This window comes from Macaca nemestrina, chromosome 5, assembly GCF_043159975.1.
Source record: "Macaca nemestrina isolate mMacNem1 chromosome 5, mMacNem.hap1, whole genome shotgun sequence".
Classification (NCBI taxonomy): domain Eukaryota; kingdom Metazoa; phylum Chordata; class Mammalia; order Primates; family Cercopithecidae; genus Macaca; species Macaca nemestrina.
The window spans coordinates 32,844,101-32,862,683 of NC_092129.1; the positions used below are offsets into that span (position 1 = coordinate 32,844,101).

Below are 18,583 nucleotides of genomic sequence, written 5' to 3' on the forward strand. Positions count from 1 at the left end.
GATAGAAACATTTATTTTCTTCTCTTCACTGAAAGGGAGATAGGTGCTTTATCTCCTCTGTGCTACTGAAAATCCTTGGAAAGTCTAAATATTTAAGTTCACCCTACAGAGGCTTTTTACTCGAGGGTTTAAAAAATCAGGGTAATTGTTTTTGCTCATTACTAAAGCACTCACATGTAGAACTTGATAAAGAAAGTTTAAAAATAAGTTGTTCTAATTGGATGTTGTAGTACAATATCAAGATAATACTGATATGTAGATATATCTAGTATGTGTGTGTGTGTATATATATATATACACACATACTACAGATATATGTATATCAATATATATACTATATATGTATATGATGTGCACATATATATGCACACATGTACATGTAAGTATGTGACATGTACATAGATATGTATACATATATTCTATATCTAATATAGATACATATACACACACACACACACACATGCACACACACACACTACACGCATATCAACATATTCAAGTAAAATTTTACTTTCTTCAATACAGTGGATCCAAAGTCATTTCAGCCAGCATGTCACAACCTACTTATACATCAACTAGGTTTGAGTGACAAAAATTCGCCAAGCCAGAAATGATGCAGTATTTGTCAAAAAGATTGAACTGCACTTTCATATTAGTAAAGAATGGGCACACCAGCACTGTTAATCATGGGGCCATATGCTCAGGTCCTTCTCCTGTCATCCTATGGAGACACCTGAAGAGTGCATACACAGCATATGAGCACCAGGAACCATTAGGGTGAGGGACAACGAGAAGTAAGAGAGCAACAAAGAGAAGAATATAGAAATGTGCTCAACACACATTAGTTTACTTGCAAGTATGCCTGGGATTGGATGATGAAAACCAACAGTAAACTACATTTGATTCTGCCCTTAACATAATGCTCTGAGCTACCCATTCTGGGGAACAATTAAAATGCAGCTACAGAAATCACAATTCAACAAACCGATCACTCTTCATAAATCACATATTGAACAAATTTAAATACTTGTGAACACAAAACAATCTGCCACATATTTTTAAGTTGTCTCTGGGTCAAATCATTACCAGTTTCTGCCCTTGAGCAGGGAGGCTTGAGTAATCAGAATAGTTCATGCAATAAGATACTAACATATAAAATGCAATTTTTCCTACAAGATTATAATTTCTAAAAATGTGGTTGAAAGAAACTTACTTCAATTTCCAATTCAAGGAAATTATAGTATACTTATGACTCTCACAAGAGGAATTAAATCATGATGACACTTAAATCTGTATATCCTGCTCTCTGCCCTCTCTATGAACCATAAACCCAGAAAAATAACTGCCTAACCCAATGCCTCGTTTCTAAAAATAAGCACAGAGATTTTCCTTCTAAAACTTTCCCCAATGTTTGAGCCCTTCAAGTTAAAACCTGTCACTATATCTTAATGTTCCAAGCCAGAATTCACTTCCAATGTGTCACCAAATTCTACTGATACCTATCAAATCTCTTTCAACACCTGTCTCCTCATTGGAATTCATATCTCCTCTGCTTCAGTTCAAGCACTGATCAATTTTTGCTTAGACTGAAGTGGCAGCCTTCTAATCTCTCTGAAATCTCCTTTCAGTCCTTTTCTTAAACTATCACTAGAGAAATCTTTATAAAACACAAATTATTCTAAGCATTCCAATAAAAATTCAAACAATTCATTATTTAAAAAATGTATTCCCTTACATAGAATATTTTAATGTATTATTTAAGAATTAAGATGAACTGATAGATGAATAAAAAGATGTAAAGGTAGATAAACATGTGATATAGCACATACCGCAAAGGTAAATTATAGTGGTGGACATCTGAGTGTTCACCGTATAATTCCTTCAGATTTCTGCATGTTTGTAGTTTTTAAAATATTAGAGAAAAAATATATTTAATGAAATGACTTTTAATGTAGTATGGCTAATATTTACTATGGACTTCTTATGTGTCATACATTGTGCTAAGTAAGCACTCTGCAGTAGTCATCTCCATCGACATAAAGGAAAAATGTTTAATATTGTAAACATGTTTGTGGCTATCCAGAAATAAGAGGGAGTGGGAGGGAAAAGAAACCCTCATTTGTAGCACTTAAAATTTCAGTGCTGTAATATTGTCACTATGGTAAAAACTAGGAAGAGGTGAGAATTAGAGGATCATTATATGGTATTTCCAACGTACAGATAAAATAAACAAAAATAACCCAAGAATAGAAATAATGGTGTAATATATTAAAATAACTAGGAGGTTTAAGTGCATGTTCCTTTGTTTAAAATATACTTGTAAATATATATAATTTATTTCAAAATAATCATTTTAAAACCAGCTGGCAAAATTCCTGTAAATTTAATGAATTCATTGTAAGCTTTAGTACATGCCCAACTAGCTCAAAAATATCAAATTGGGCAGGATCAGTTATTGATTTTTATTTTATAGATGAAGAAGTGAAACATTAGATTAAATTATTTGTACATTAGTAAGGATTACAGCGAGATTTGAACCTAGACACTACTGGCTCTCAAACCTTAAAATAACCAATTTTACTGATTGGCTGCTTGATGAAATTATACTCATATTTTAGAGATGTTTTGTGCACTCATAGAGCCTAAAAGCACATCTATTATACAGCTTATTGGTTTAATTATTAACTTGCATGTCTACCTTCTAGCCTTTCTGGGCAGCTCAACACAGAAATGCATTCAGGCAGCCTCAGTTTGCATTTATGAGTTTACATTAGTGCCGGACACATAGCAAGTACTCAGTACTTGTGAGCTACTGTAATCATATTCTCTAGATTTTGAGTAGCTACAGAACAGAGTTTTCCTCATAGAATATCCAGTAATTTAGACAGAGTCTGGAATACAGGAGATACTCATGTAAAAGAAAAGTTGAAAATTGCAATACAAATGATAGTCTTGGTTTTTCTCATACAATAGCTGTTTGATATTGATCAAATCACTTCCCTATTGAGACTAAATGCCCAGAATGATGATTAATAAAGGAGTTGGACTTGATTAATTATAAACTACTTTCTTGCACTAAAACCATATGACTTGTGTTGTCAGTAAAGCGCATTGATACAATACTTTCAAAAAGTAGTTAAACAGTATTTGTCAAGAACTTTTCAGTTACATGGAAAAAAGGTACATTCACGATCTTCACGCAGCGTTTTCAATGGCCAATCGTGAGAGTTAGTTCAAACTTTCAGTGACATAAGAATGGTTATATACATTCAGATATATATGTATATATCCAACAGAATATTAAGCAGTCATTTAAAGTGATAGTGATAATGTCCTGTAGAAACACAGGAAATGGGTTTGCATGATGGCAATTACAATAAGCAGAATATAAAACTGTATATACTTTGTACTTCACAACTAAAATACTCTCAGGCACAGAGAAAAATAATAGTACATTGATAAAAATGACAATAGTTTTGTAAACATTCTAAAATAATGAGTTTTTTTCTAAATTCTAGTTGTAACATTTGATGTATTATTTTAATATATACATAATTTATAAAAATAATTTGGGTACATAAACTCTGTGCAGTCTTTACAGAATATGGGACTTCCAGCAAGGGCCCTCCAAAGAAATCAAGCTTACGGATAGCTAGTTCACCCATGTCACATTTTCTCCACCTAAACAGAATGGAGTTGGCTGTTGTAGAAAGAAAACCCTAAATCAGTATCTGCCCCCTACCCCAAATAAAAGCACAACATCCAAACATACATAATGCACACACATGCATGAAATGCAAAATTTGCTGGAGGAGAGAGATGGAGAATCAGGAAGGAGGGCTCTGGAACAATGACTCTGCTTTAATATTCTTCACTAATATAATTTTTAAGGTGGTATCTAAATTTTTAAAATTACTCTTAAAAGGAGAGTGTGTGCAGATATATATATATATATATATATATGCATATGTGTGTATATTCCTTGTATTAGCAAAAGGTATTATAAGTTCATGTGTAACAAAAATATGATTTTCAGTAAATTTTGGGTAGGTTGAATAACAAGACAGAATATAGCAACTGCTTAAAATAATTTAACCAACAGGTAATAATACACTGTTTTCTGATTGCTTATTATGATTTTGTTGTAGTGAGGGACTATGTAGAAGTGGGAAATAATAACATAGCCAAAGAACGAAAGATGAGTTCTTTAAACTCAACTTCACTGAGATGGTTTGGCTGAGACAATTAAAATGGACATCACTCAATGATTTCTAGGCCATATCATATGTAGTGACAGCTGAATTTGCACAGATCTTGCTTAGGGTGATATAAACGGCATGAATTTCTGCCCTTTGAAGTTCATTTTTTACTGGGTTCACAAAGTCTACTATAAATTAGAAGACATGGGATTAGAATTCACTCATTTTCTCTTTCCTTTGAATATGTTTTTTTCCTTCTGCAGTTTACATTCAGGTTGGTGGAAAGGAAAGAGGATTGAAGAGTTATCCTCTGGTGATTATTAGCTATGATAAGGCCATATCTTGCAGGAAGACAATGAAGACCAGAAAGTGAGATCCTAAGCTGATGATTCCATGTAGGTATGAGTCAAATTAAATGATGAAAATAATGAGATTCATCCATATGTCATTTTTTTTCCATCAATAAATGGCACAGAATGACCAATACTCCCCCAAAATGCTAATTATACCTAGGATGGGTATGGATAAGTGAGACCAAAAAATAAATATGAAGCTGTCCTCCTCCCCCAACAACGTCTACCAAGAAAATATGACTGCATTTTATTTCTGTCAGAACCTGATTTAGAGATTTCTTTTGTATTTCAAAGCAAAGAAAACAAATTACAATTCAACAAAAGATATGAATTAGGAGTGAAAATTGAAGACAGAAGTAAATTCTCTAGGTAAAGAGAAAGAAAATCAAGAGCAAGTCTATACCTCATAGTGACCCCAATGGCACCATCAAAGAAAAGTCTCAAATCACAGGCTGGATCTCTTGAACCTGTCTTTGTGACTAACACATCCCTTACAGTTTGATGCCTGGATCTACACTTTTAAGATTCTATCTAGGTCATTGTCTTCATCATATCCTCCTGGTGTTATCATCATTTAAGATATTATAAATACACCATTTTACTTTTAAAGCCATTTCTACTTCCTGATATCAAATAAAAAACCTACGACTTGAGGGGAAAGAACATTTCACGAGGCTGATGCTGTTATTCAAATCATTTCTACCTGAAGATTTATTGTAGTTATACAAAATTCAATAAAAACAAATGAAGCCAATAAAAAGAGTACTTAATGGTACAGTTAACAGACTCAGCATGTGGTACAGTACTATGAATAAATAAATACGGTGTCATTAACACTGGTTACCAACTGCTTTTTACCAGTCAGTCAGATGACACAATTTTAAGCTGAAAATAACCCAACTCTATTAGTAAAGATAATTACATTGCTACTGATGATACCACTTATAAGGAAATGTGCCATGAATTGGAATGTATGACTAACTGTACAACCTACTCCTGAGGTAAAACCCAAAAGGTACTGGGAAAGGCTATTTCATGTTTGTTCAACTTTCATGACTCTTATGCTGGGAACTCCTAACATAATAGACCATTAGCAGAATGTACAGGTGTTGATTACCTTATAAGTCAGTCTGTCTGTCTCTGTCTCTCAATTTCCATATAAATTTAGAATAACATTTTTATACTCCCATGAACTCCAGAAGTTTAAAAAAAACACAAACAACTTTGATGATTTAAATTAGAATATGAACTATATCTTTCATTTTAATACCTCCATCTGTCCATATAGATTTCCTACTTGTGAGTAGAAGGAAAAGAGGGAAGGCAAACCATCCTTATGGTGACTACTGCCTGGACATTGTTTCATGCATTATTTCACAAGTAAGGAATTATGGATAAGGCCATGGCTTTGTTCAATGGAAACATTAAACCAACTTTGTTTAGAAAAATTAATAGTGCTTGGGAAAAATTATTTTTGGTCAGAAATTATCTCTCTATTCTTTGGATTACTGTTATATTTTTATTGTATCATTTATTATATTTTTGTTATGTTTTTTATTATTATACTTTAAGTTCTAGGGTACATGTGCACAACGTGCAGGTTTGTTACATATGTATACTTGTGCCATGTTGGTGTGCTGTACCCATCAAGTCGTCAGCACCCATCAACTCGTCATTTACATCAGGTATAACTCCCAATGTAATCCTCCCCCCCCCCTCCCCATAATAGGCCCCCAGGTGTGATGTTCTCCTTCGCAAGTCCAAGTGATCTCATTGTTCAGTTCCCACCCATGAGTGAGAACATGCGGTGTTTGGTTTTCTGTTCTTGTGATAGTTTGCTGCTGAGAATGATGGTTTCCAGCTGCATCCATGTCCCTACAAAGGACACAAACTCATCCTTTTTTATCGCTGCATAGTATTCCATGGTGTATATGTGCCACATTTTCTTAATCCAGTCTGTCACTGATGGACATTTGGGTTGATTCCAAGTCTCTGCTATTGTGAATAGTACCGCAATGAACATATGTGTGCATGTGTCTTTATAGCAGCATGATTTATAATCCTTTGCGTATATACCCAGTAATGGGATGGCTGGGTCATATGGTACTTCAAGTTCTAGATCCTTGAGGAATCACCATACTGTTTTCCATAATGGTTGAACTAGTTTACAATCCCACCAACAGTGTAAAAGTGTTCCTATTTCTCCACATCCTCTCTAGCACCTGTTGTTTCCTGACTTTTTAACGATTGCCATTCTAACTGGTGTGAGATGGTATCTCATTGTGGTTTTGACTTGCATTTCTCTGATGGCCAGTGATGACAAGCATTTTTTCATGTGTTTGTTGGCTGTATGCATCTCTTCTTTTGGGAAATGTCTGTTCATATCCTTTGCCCACTTTTTGATGGGGTTGTTTGTTTTTTTCTTGTAAATTTGTTTGAGTTCTTTGTAGGTTCTGGATATTAGCCGTTTGTGAGATGAGTAGATTGTAAAAATTTTCTCCCATTCTGTAGGTTGCCTGTTCACTCTGATGGTAGTTTCCTTTGCTGTGCAGAAGTTCTTTAGTTTAATGAGATCCCATTTGTCAATTTTGGCTTTTGTTGCCATTGCTTTTGGTGTTTTAGACATGAAGTCCTTGCCCATGCCTATGTCCTGAATGGTATTACCTAGGTTTTCTTCCAGGGTTTTTATGTTATTAGGTCTAACATTTAAGTCTCTAATCCATCTTGAATTAATTTTCGTATAAGGAGTAAGGAAAGGATCCAGTTTCAGCTTTCTACTTATGGCTAGCCAATTTTCCTAGCACCATTTATTAAATAGGGAATCCTTTCCCCATTTCTTGTTTTTCTCAGGTTTGTCAAAGATCACTGCTCAGTGAAATAAAAGAGGACACAAACAAATGGAAGAACATTCCATGCTCATGGATAGGAAGAATCAATATCGTGAAAATGGCCATACTGCCCAAGGTAATTTATAGATTCAATGCCATCCCCATCAAGCTACCAATGAGTTTCTTCACAGAATTGGAAAAAACTGCTTTAAAGTTCACAGGGAACCAAAAAAGACCCTGCATTGCCAAGGCAATCTTAAGTCAAAAGAACAAAGCTGGAGGCATCATGCTACCTGACTTCAAACTATACTACAAGGCTACAGTAACCAAAACAGCATGGTACTGGTACCAAAACAGAGATATAGACCAATGGAACAGAACAGAGTCCTCAGAAATAATACCACACATCTACAGCCATCTCATCTTTTGCTATGGTTATAACACTAGCCTGTCAATTCCTTAAGAGTAGGAATGTTGTCTTCTCAATGTTTTATCTTCGGCAGTCCTGTGTGTGGCAATGTGTACAACTTGGGCCCTCACTAAAATTTGTGAAATAATTAAACATCCCATCTGATACACAGTAGCTCTTGAAGTTATCTCCAATCTCTCATGATTTTCCCTTCCAATCTAATGTATTATACCATTTTTTCATGTGTATTAATATTGCACAATTCACATATTTGAAAAAGTAATTCAAACAATGAAGTTATTCACTTAACACATATCTTTAAAATCCCCTTATAAAAGTATCTTCCTGATTATTATGAATAATATTTTCTAGGAATTTATGGATTTCCTGTTTCTGATTTGAAATGGAAAAGATGCTATGGAGTAGACTACAACTATATTTATATATATGTAAGCATGTTTTCACGATCTCTCTGCTTCTAGTCCTTCCTTAACTTCCAGAGATGGGATGATCCTTTTACAAACAAATCTAGTAATGTCAGTCTGTATCATACAAACAACTAGGCAACAGGTGGATTATGTTATACTTAGCTGCAGCTCACCTGCCATCCTCAGTTCTACCACAAGCACAGAGTTAGCCAGTAATCCACCTGTCCATCTATTTTCAGAAACCCAAAAATATCACCAGTGTTTACCAGGAGGTAAAAACATGTAGTTTGCTCTCATTTTATTCATTTCACTTTGCATTTACTCTTTTTATAGATCTGGTCCCTAGTGACTCCTAGGAGCTTAAGTGCGAGACATTGGTTGTATAACTTTGAAGACCTATTAATTAACACAGTACTGTTAACAAAGAAAGAAGCCAACAGAAGTTCTTTTCTGAATAAATATTTTTCAAACAGAAATATTCTCTACAGAATCTAAAAACCAAAAATTAGGTTATTACTCACAAAAAAGAAATCAAAAATGGGATTTTATTCTTAGATTCCTAAGAAAATTGAAGAACTGCTTCCATTACTTTTCCTAGGGCTTTTTACCTTTAGTTTTTTTTTATTTCAATAATAATAATAGCATTGCCTTTTAAATTTCTTGCTCATAAAAAATAAAAAGCCATATAAAGATCATATATAAGCAGTTCATACATTTCAAAAAAATTTAAAGCAAGCATTGATATAAGCCAACAATTTAAATCAAATAGTAAGTCATCCATATATTGTGAAACCGAACCAATTCTTGGAAGAGTTGTTTATTTTGTTTTAACCTCTAGGCTGAGTGTTAACGGTTACTAGTCTTTGTGATTGATAACTATCTTAAACCACAGCAAAAATCAATATATGGTACCGTTTTGCTGATGGTGCTATAGACTAAAAGCTAAAATTTAACTTCTCACTTTGTGGTTTCTGATATATGCCTGAGTATTATTTTGTTTTGTTTTTCCTTCCATTTTGGATTTAGGACAAGAAAAAAATGCATTTTTAGTAAATGCTTACTTTTAAAATAAGACACTCTCCTTTTCACTGCTTCATATATCTAAATGCTTCATTGAAAATTGCCAAGAGCATTGAACTTCAATATAAGAGTAGAGAGTAGTTTTCCCAACTGCGTAAATGTATTATGTTCTGGACACTCTGAACTCTTGACCTTCCCTATGAGAGAGATGCTGCTAAAATGTCAGTTAATCATAAAGCAGTTCCACAATGGGTTACCCAGAAGCAGAAGGCAATTTAAAAGAGCAATTTTAACATGCAATTGCCAAAGCATGCAACACAGACAATTTCTGATGATGGCATATTTTATTTCCATTTAATAAGAGAAAGAAAAACAGTATTTGCCTAGTTTCTATACCAGATGGTATACCCAGAGGAAATAGACACACCGAAAAAAAGCAAGCATACTTTCTCTGATTGTTCATTGGAGTTTTTGAATTACTTCCCTTTTAAGACAGCTTCGCATTTATACCCTTTTAAAAATTTCTGAAGTGCCTGAAGAAACATTATGTGAACAATAGTATGGGTCAGAGTATAAAGTAACAGTGAAATAATCATATCTCTCAGGTTCCTAGAGAAGCATGAGGTAGGCCTCAGTGGCTTCAGCCTTCGGAGGCTGTAATTACCACCTCTCCTAAGTCAGAGACCCTGAAGCAACTAATTGCAGTTACCAAATGATTATAATGCGCTTTGGAAGGAAAAAAAAAAAATAGCTTTGGTAACCAGACAGGATATTTTCAGAAAAGGATAAAATAATACACTTCTATACTTTAACTGTTTAAAGTATTGAAAACACAGCATATATTTGAGAGTTAAGCACTAATCAATTGGGCTTTCAATAAATTTGAAGTTGCAAATATTACCCTATGTTTTCTCAGAGAATAAGCCACGCAGACTCCATTTTTTAAAATGTACATCTCTTCCAGATCTTATTTGTTGTGCTGTTATTTACTCATGCTATACTATTATAAGAGGGAGGAAATTACCTATGAATAAGAGGAATAAGTATTAAGGCCATTAAAGTCTGAGAAAAGGAGTTGAGGCCCATCTGTCTGATATTGGACAAGTCAATGTTTTGTTTTTGTTTCCTGGGTCTTAAATTTACCAACTAAAAAGTGAGAAAATAATATATCTAACTCACAGGATTGGTGTGAAAATAAAATATCATGATAGATTCAATTCATACGTTGATTCTACAGTAGCATTAATCAATACTTAGCCACAAAAAAATCTACATTTTCATTTGAAAATGTAAAATTTATTAATATAAATAAGGAAAATCTTTGTATTGACTTGCTGGAAAATTATGTATTGACAGATTTCCCTCAGATAAACACTTACTATTATCAGAAATAAAAGGTCAATGCCTCAAATACCTTAAAATGGAATTTTAAAAACAGTAAATTGTAAGTAATTTACTTGTTGATTGGTACTTATTTTTAAAGCCACCTAGTCTAACATGCTGAGACTTAAAATAGCTGCTTCAAAATAATAAACATTTATTCAGTCAGATGATATTAATGGCAAATTCTACAGCTATAACATGGAATAGTCCCAGTCCTAATTAAAAAAGAATGGTTTATAAATCTAGTATTCAGTTCCTCTTATAGAACCAGTATTTAGGCATGCAGAATTTAACAGAATTAGATGGTAACTTCCTCCAAAGGTTATGTTTGGAGTCTCAGAGGTATTTCCCAAGATTACGAAGCATTTAAAGTTTCTGCAATCTGTAGTAAAATTCAGTTAATATCATAGTTAACATAAACTGTGTTCTATTCGTTGATATGAGCTTCTGGGCTGAGGCCAATTGTGGTACTGGTAATTTCAAGTCTGGGGGACCCGAAAATTGGGGAAAGAGAAATGGATCTTAAAGAAGGGAAGTAGATGGACATACATCATAATGCTAACTATCATTGACTTTTTACTTAATTATACTATATACATCAATTATGTTCCATGTCTCCTTTTTATAGACTGTTTAAAAATTAATACAACATATACTTACATAAGCTTCTCTTTCTTTTCTAATAATAGAGCAAGATTAGTAGACATTCCTGATGAAATAGTAACCATGGTTCCTCTCAAATTTGCAGAAAAATCTAGTCTATAAGTACTTCCCTCCCCCAAAATCTTGCAGACATACCTTATGAGGACATTAATTAGCTATAGTAAACATGTGTGATAAAGACTCATTACATGTGAAAGATAGTTTTAAAAACAAACTTAATACCATTGGGAGTAAAACTACAAGTGACTGAGCCTGAAAGCATTTTATGTCACAAAGAATACACAAATTAAATGTTTCTCAGAAAAGGAATCAGATAAAAAGACTAGTATAATTCCAAAACATCAAGGCATTTATAAGTTAGAAAGCAGCTATGGGCCAGGCACGGTAGCTCACAGCTGTATTTCCAGCACTTTGGGAGGCCGAGGTGGGTGGATCACTGTAGATCAGGAGTTCGAGACCAGCCTGGCCAACATGGTGAAACCCATCCCTACAAAAATACAAAAATTAGTCGGGCATGGTAGCGCGTATCTGTAAACCCAGCTTCTTGGGAAGCTGAGAGAGGAGAATTGCTTCAATGCGGGAGGCAGAGGCTGCAGTGAGCCAAGATCGCGCCACTACACTCTAGCCTGGACAACAGAGTGAGACAAGAAAGCAGCTATGAGTGTAAGTTAATTATCCTCTATCGCCTCTCACATAGATAAGGCTATTCTCAGAATAAACTACTTCAAAGCACTTTATAGTAATATTTTTACTTAAACAGTCTAACGTCCACTCAGAACATAAGCATAGGGATAAATCAATATTCATTAACATGTTTTATCCACTTAACACGGTAAGCCAGTTATAAAACACATTATTTACATGCAATTGGCTTTAAAACACATTATTTACATGCAATCTCCATGGCTTTCACATCTGGAACCAATTTCAAATAATTCCTAAGTTAAACAAAAGTTACATTATATTAACAATACACTGTGTGGTAATGCTAATTTTTTAAAGATCTATTTTGACAAAAATAAAAAATAAAGCAGGTGAAATACTTAGAAGAAAGCAGTTTGGGCAAAGGAAGTCAAGAGGGAAACCAATGGAACACCAAATTGTCAACATTGTTACAATTTATATATACATTATAAATTTATATATATGTAGAAAAGTATAATTTTATTAGAAAACATATGTATGCAATATTTTTAGTAAAATTGACTCCATAATTCAATTTTGCATATTAGCATGGGATATTAATTTTGGAATAGAGAGTGAACTACTTTTTAGTTTCCAAATTGCTTCCTCTTTAAATGATTTCTCTGAGTAGTTGAGATTATGGAGTCAACTTGCCTCTCCCTTGGGAAGTTTACCTTCTATCATAGAAACAATTTGTCACATGACCTCGATTGAAAGGACATAGCCATACAGAATATTTGAAAAGCAAATTGTGAGATTTAGGCTGAGCCATGGAGATTTACCCAACATCTTCTATCTTAAGCTCCTTTTCAACCACCAGATAAATGTATACAGCAATCAGCAAATTATTGGACTCTCTATCATCTAAGTCTCAGGCTAACAGTTGAGAAGTTAAATTTCCTATTAGTGAATATCTTTCAGCAAGAGCTTTTGATATATAAGTATTATTCTGGATTAAAGAATTTTTATTCTTTAATACATCAGGTAACCGAACGGATTTTGCTTGGATTGTAGCTCAGTACCCCGGTGGGTAGCCCAACGATACTGTCAATGACAAACAGATGCTCAAGAAACAAAAGACAAAATACACACTACGCTAAAACTGTACTCAAGTAACTTAGATATTTAAACTCTTGGCTTTTAATTCATAGCTAACAATTCCTCCCATTATAACATGGTAAAGAACCAGGATGTGTGGTTATATATAATTTTTCATTTTTATTTTTTGTGTTTTCTCCATATGCTATTATTTTCACTACTCAGTTTTAGTCATGAGGAAGGCAATAGAAAGGCTTAAAATGTAAGGAAAATCTCTCTGTGTTCTGCAGCCGGGTGTCAAGCTCCCGAGGTTGTCCTCAACAACAGGACATTCCGAAGAAAACAGTTATCTCACCAAGGCATCGTCCAGACTAACTTTTCTTTTCCATATTATAAGAAGTGGCCTTTACACTGACTATAACAAAATTACTGAGGGATAGAATTTCCACATGATAAAAAACATATTCGGTATTTGCTTGAACTACATTGATCTTTTCTCCTAATAATACTTTCAATTACAGCTATCAGAGATTTTTGGACTGAATATGTAGCAGGCTCACCAAAATTACCATGCCAATAAAAGACTCTAGATTCATAATAATCATGGATTGATAATAGAGAAGCACTCCCATGTTCTCAAATCAGTCAAATTATGACATAATGAAGGTGATGATTTACCTAATTCATTGGAACTCTTACTAGTGTGACTATATCATATATCAAATAAGGAGAACCTTCAATACTGCATGTATTAATGTGTCTTATGCTAGATTCCTTCACAAGTTAGAAAGGCCTGCTACTCAGTCTTACCTGCGCATTTTGTTCTGGTGATTAGTGGAGGTCCTGGGAGCCCCGTTCCACCTTCACCAGGTCTTGTAAGTAGAACTCGGATCTCATATTCGGTATCTGGATCTAAATGCCATAATTTGTAAGTTGGAGCATTGACTGCATGGGTTTCTGTCCAGGATCCTGATGTCATTCGGTACTCTACTTCTTTTAGGATGATAGGACCATCGCCAATGATCGAATTGGCATTTAGTTGGATCAGCAAATATGTAGGCCCAACACCAAGCAGCTGAGGAGGAGCAATGGGTCTTGGTGGTTCTAGGAGAGATGAGTGTGCACTTCAATTAGTAAGATTTAAAATAATCACAGATATATTAATGTCTAATAAGGTTTAAATGCTTAATAGAACATTTATTAGAAATGCAAACTAAATACTTAAAAGAAAACTAGAATGTGCATGATGTGACAATTGTACTTTTATAGAACATATAAGTTTGCAGGTACATATGACCATTTTAACATATTTTTTCTTTTATTGAAAACACATTTTTTTTTTCAGGAGATAAACTTGTAAAGGCACAGTATACAAAGGAAATAAAAATAAAATATTTAGATATGGATAGCTCTAATTAGCTTCTAAGAGAGTAGAGTTGATCTTTCACAATTTATTTCATTCATGAACTATGACCAAGAGGTATTTTTCTGTTTGCTTTCCTTGCTACTTCTTCACAGTTTCTACAGATGAGTAAAGGAAGAAAGAATAGCATAACTGAACTCAGAAACTGATGCCGGGTGCTAACTTGTTTCCACAAACCTGCCTCACAGTATGACAAACTTAAATTTACACCTAGGCACAATCACAAATCACTAAACATCAGTGGCTTTTGGGAGCAGCATAAGATAAGGCAATTCACCAACTATTAAACTCAAATGTCAAAGGCACACTATAATTTAATTTTTGATATCTTAAGATATTTTGCTTGAAAGAAACTTTGGAAAACATTACTTCAGTGTTTGGATTTACAGAAATTATGAATGACATATTAAGGCACGTTTTTTCTTTCATTAGAACAATGTCACTGAAATGAGACACTGAACTTTATGAGACACTGAACTTTATGAAGGACTCAACAGCTATAGCTCTGTTCGTATGGTCTTTCCAAAAGGAGTAATAAGTCAAGAAGTTCTCTGAATTCATGGAACACTTCTCACTTTTCTTGGGAAAGTCAAAAGACCTAAAGAAAGTGTTAATCTTAATAAAGTAGTAATTGCTCAAAAATTGATTTAAAAGTTTTCTTTTAAGAGTTGGAGCAAAACACATAAAGTAAAACTATTAAACACAATCACAAAATGCTCCCTCATCCCAATCCACTCCAGGTATGGGGTGGACTGAAGAAGGCACAAATAGAGGGAAGTCATGAGCACATAATCAATATCTGTCTAGTCGGATTTTTTATTTCAATGGCAATGCATTGCATGAAAAAAAAATAATGCAAACAAGGCCTGTAGACAGGTTGAACCTTCGTATGCCAGTTTAAATGAAACAAAAATGTTCAGGTGCAGACCAGGATTTTCTTGTTAAACCTGACTGTATAAAAGTATAGTTTTCTAGCATAAAAGCCTCTGACTTACAAACAACCTTAAAATTAGGAATAAGATTACCTAGTCTGTACTGATACACAGGCTAAAGTAATTTTCAAGAAGATTCTTTCAAAATTCATATGGACAAACATTAACTGAGTAGCTATTAATTGTTAGGCTGTCCTACACATTGGGTATCCATATAACATTGCAGGGGAGACATTGTAAAAAGAAATCAATGAATTCATTATTTTAAACTGAAATTTATATAGAAAAATAGACTGCTAAATCACGAATGTGATATCAATACTTTTCTGTCCAAAATCACTTGAAGGACATAAGTTACTCCTCACAAGTACTCATAGCTCATTATGGCAATAACTTTTAAACTAATTATTGGTAGAACCACATGACCTTGGGATTCACTGTGCTCATGTTTAAAACAAAAACAAAACTAAGATCAAAGATGATAACATATGCTATATGAAGTGCAAACATTTATAATTTCTATAGAAAAGTGGTTAACACATGATTTATGAACTTTAACTACAACATCCATTCCTGATAGTTTGCAAATTGTTTAAACAATATGTAGTCAAAATTGCATAGCAGGTGAGGTCTTTCCATTTTCACAACTGAATTCAATGGAGAAGTTATTCACAAAAGAAAAAAGTTTCAATGAAATAAACAGTTTAGAATTTTCATTTATGAACTACAGAAAGAACTAGACATTTCATACCATGAAATTTTACCAGCTGCTCTAACAACTTTTATACTCAGAGTTTTAAAAAGTTTTCATAGACAGGGAGAAAGTTGATGTATTCTCAAACCCTAAACTAAAATGAAACTGAATCGAGAAATGAACATAATAGAAAAAAATGTAAATGTCTTCCGAGATTACCTAAATGCTGCACATATTTTAAGAAGCAGTCTGTATTTTGTGAATAAACTGAGTTGCCTCATATGTGCAATGTTTGTTTTCATTCCAGATGGCTCATATACTAACTAATTTAAGTAGGAGAGAATGCTAAATTTACAGCTCACTAGGGTTCTACCCCAGTGTAGGGGTAGAATAAACAGGAACAATGTGCCAAGTGAATTATACATAACAAAACATGGTTAATCATAAATTTATAGATATTCCGAAACGTGAACTTATGTGTGTATATCAAATGTTGAATCTCACCAATCAAAACTCTGCACACTATTGCTATGGAAAATAAGGAGAAAACTTAAGAGGAGAGCAGAAGATGAGAGAGGAAGGAAAGAAAAAATAGCCATACCACAACATAAGAAACAAGTGAAAGAAAGAAGAGAAATAAGTGAAAAAGTAAAGCATAACATTAATTCCAACATTTCTATTTTTAGGGAAGTGACATATAAAAGAAAACAAAAATTTGTAGTCTGGAAACCTAATTAGAAAAAATGCTTACATATTAATAGCGGTGTAATCTTAAATATATTATTTAACTTCATATTATAATTTCCTCATCAGTGCACTAGGCATTATTTGAAGAATTTTTAAAGACTCAACTCCTAAATACAACAACAAGCCCTGTGTGATGCTAGGTTGCTTTGTTCTGTTTTGCCATATAGCATATACATTTTAACAATGAAAATAAATATTCAACACTAGTGTTGTTTGTACATGAAGAAATGAGTTTGATGTAATCAGTCAAGACTTGGTCAGAAGGGTAGTAGTTCACTCTGGCCAGTTTTCCATCTTACTTGCCATGGTCAGGCCAAAAATGGGGGCAATCCAGCAATCAAAGCAATTGCTCATTGGAAATGTGGCGATGTTAAGAGAGACTTAAAAGCATATATATTGATTAACAGCATGATTTTCAGATGTAAAATCTAGCATTAATGAGGTTAATATACCACTACATATTAAATTTTTATGTTGGAGGTAAAAAGTAGCTTTATATTAGCATATGTATTTTGTTTTCAGGCCCTTGAGAACAATGGGGCTTATTTATAAAATCTCTATTCATTTCCACAAATTATGCATGAATTTTAATCAGTTCACAAATGAACAAGTAATTGTTCTGCAGCAATATTAATATTCTTCATAACTTAATACACAACCAGACCCAGAGGTGTGGTGCGAATAAATCCCAGTTGTACAGGAGGTATCAACTGAAGCATGCAATCCCCAAACTATAAGATAAACTTTGCCAATGTTACCAATTAACTTTCAATTAATGACTTACATTCATTATTCTAGATCTGAACCTATTATAAAACCCCAATTATATATTCAAATTGTTTTATTTGTTTTTATTTCAAATAATTTTTAAAAGTGTCTTGAAATCAAGCAAATCATTATGAAAGAATATTCCCATTCCTTTATTCCTAATATAATGCTATTTTACAAACACATGTGTCACTTACCAAAATTCAGTTAATTAATAAAATGCAGAATAAGAAATAGAAGCTACAAATCCAGAAAAAGTCAGCACAAAGTAAATGTCAAGGCAAAATCACTTCTACATTTAGTTTCTCAATTAGATAAATTAAATACCTCTCAATCCTACCTCCTTCCTAAGGGTTTTATTTGTCAATGGGGCCTTGACATAAAGTATCCTAGGATCAGTCCTACCACTATAGAAGGAGGCAATGATAGTACATTATTCTCCGATGACTGCTGCAACAAATTACTACAGACTTGGTGACTTAAAACAACAGACATTCTCTCCAAGTCCTGGAAGCCAGAAATCTGAAATCAGTACCACTTGATCAAAATCAAGCTGTCAGAAGGCCATACTTCCTACAAAGGCTCTAGGAAAAAATCAGTTGATTGAGTCTTCTAACTTCTGGTGGAAGCTGGTATTCCTGTCTTGTGGCCACATCCCTCCAAATTCCTTTCATTTGTTCACATTGCCTTCTCCTCTCCTGTCTGTAGTCAAATCTCCCTCTGCCTTCCATATGGATATGGATGCTTGTGATTGCCGTTAGGGCCCATACGTATAATCCAGGATCTTCTCACAATTTCAACATCCTTAACTTAATCACATCTGCAAACATCATTTTTCCATATAAGGAACATTCACAGGTTCCAAGGATTAGAATCTACTTGGGGGGCATTTTTCAGCCTACCACAGACATGATCTCATCCTTCCTCCTGCCAGATATTTCAACTCCACTTTTTCGCCAGTTTGGTAGAAAGCTTGTGAGCAGAAAATACTTCACCTATGAAAGTTTCTGAGCT

The 18,583-nt window shown here is 33.8% G+C and overlaps 1 protein-coding gene across 14 annotated transcripts in view; it reads right to left on the reverse strand.

Annotated features, from left to right (window-relative positions):
• Positions 1–18,583, reverse strand: part of LOC105465585 (protein tyrosine phosphatase receptor type K) — a 558,841-nt gene that overhangs the window by 208,355 nt on the left and 331,903 nt on the right. For all 14 annotated transcript variants that reach the window (XM_071096434.1, XM_071096427.1, XM_071096433.1 and 11 more), the window contains exon 7: positions 13,816–14,109. In XM_071096434.1, coding sequence (XP_070952535.1) covers positions 13,816–14,109 — 294 coding nt within the window. The remainder of the gene's footprint in view (positions 1–13,815; positions 14,110–18,583) is intronic.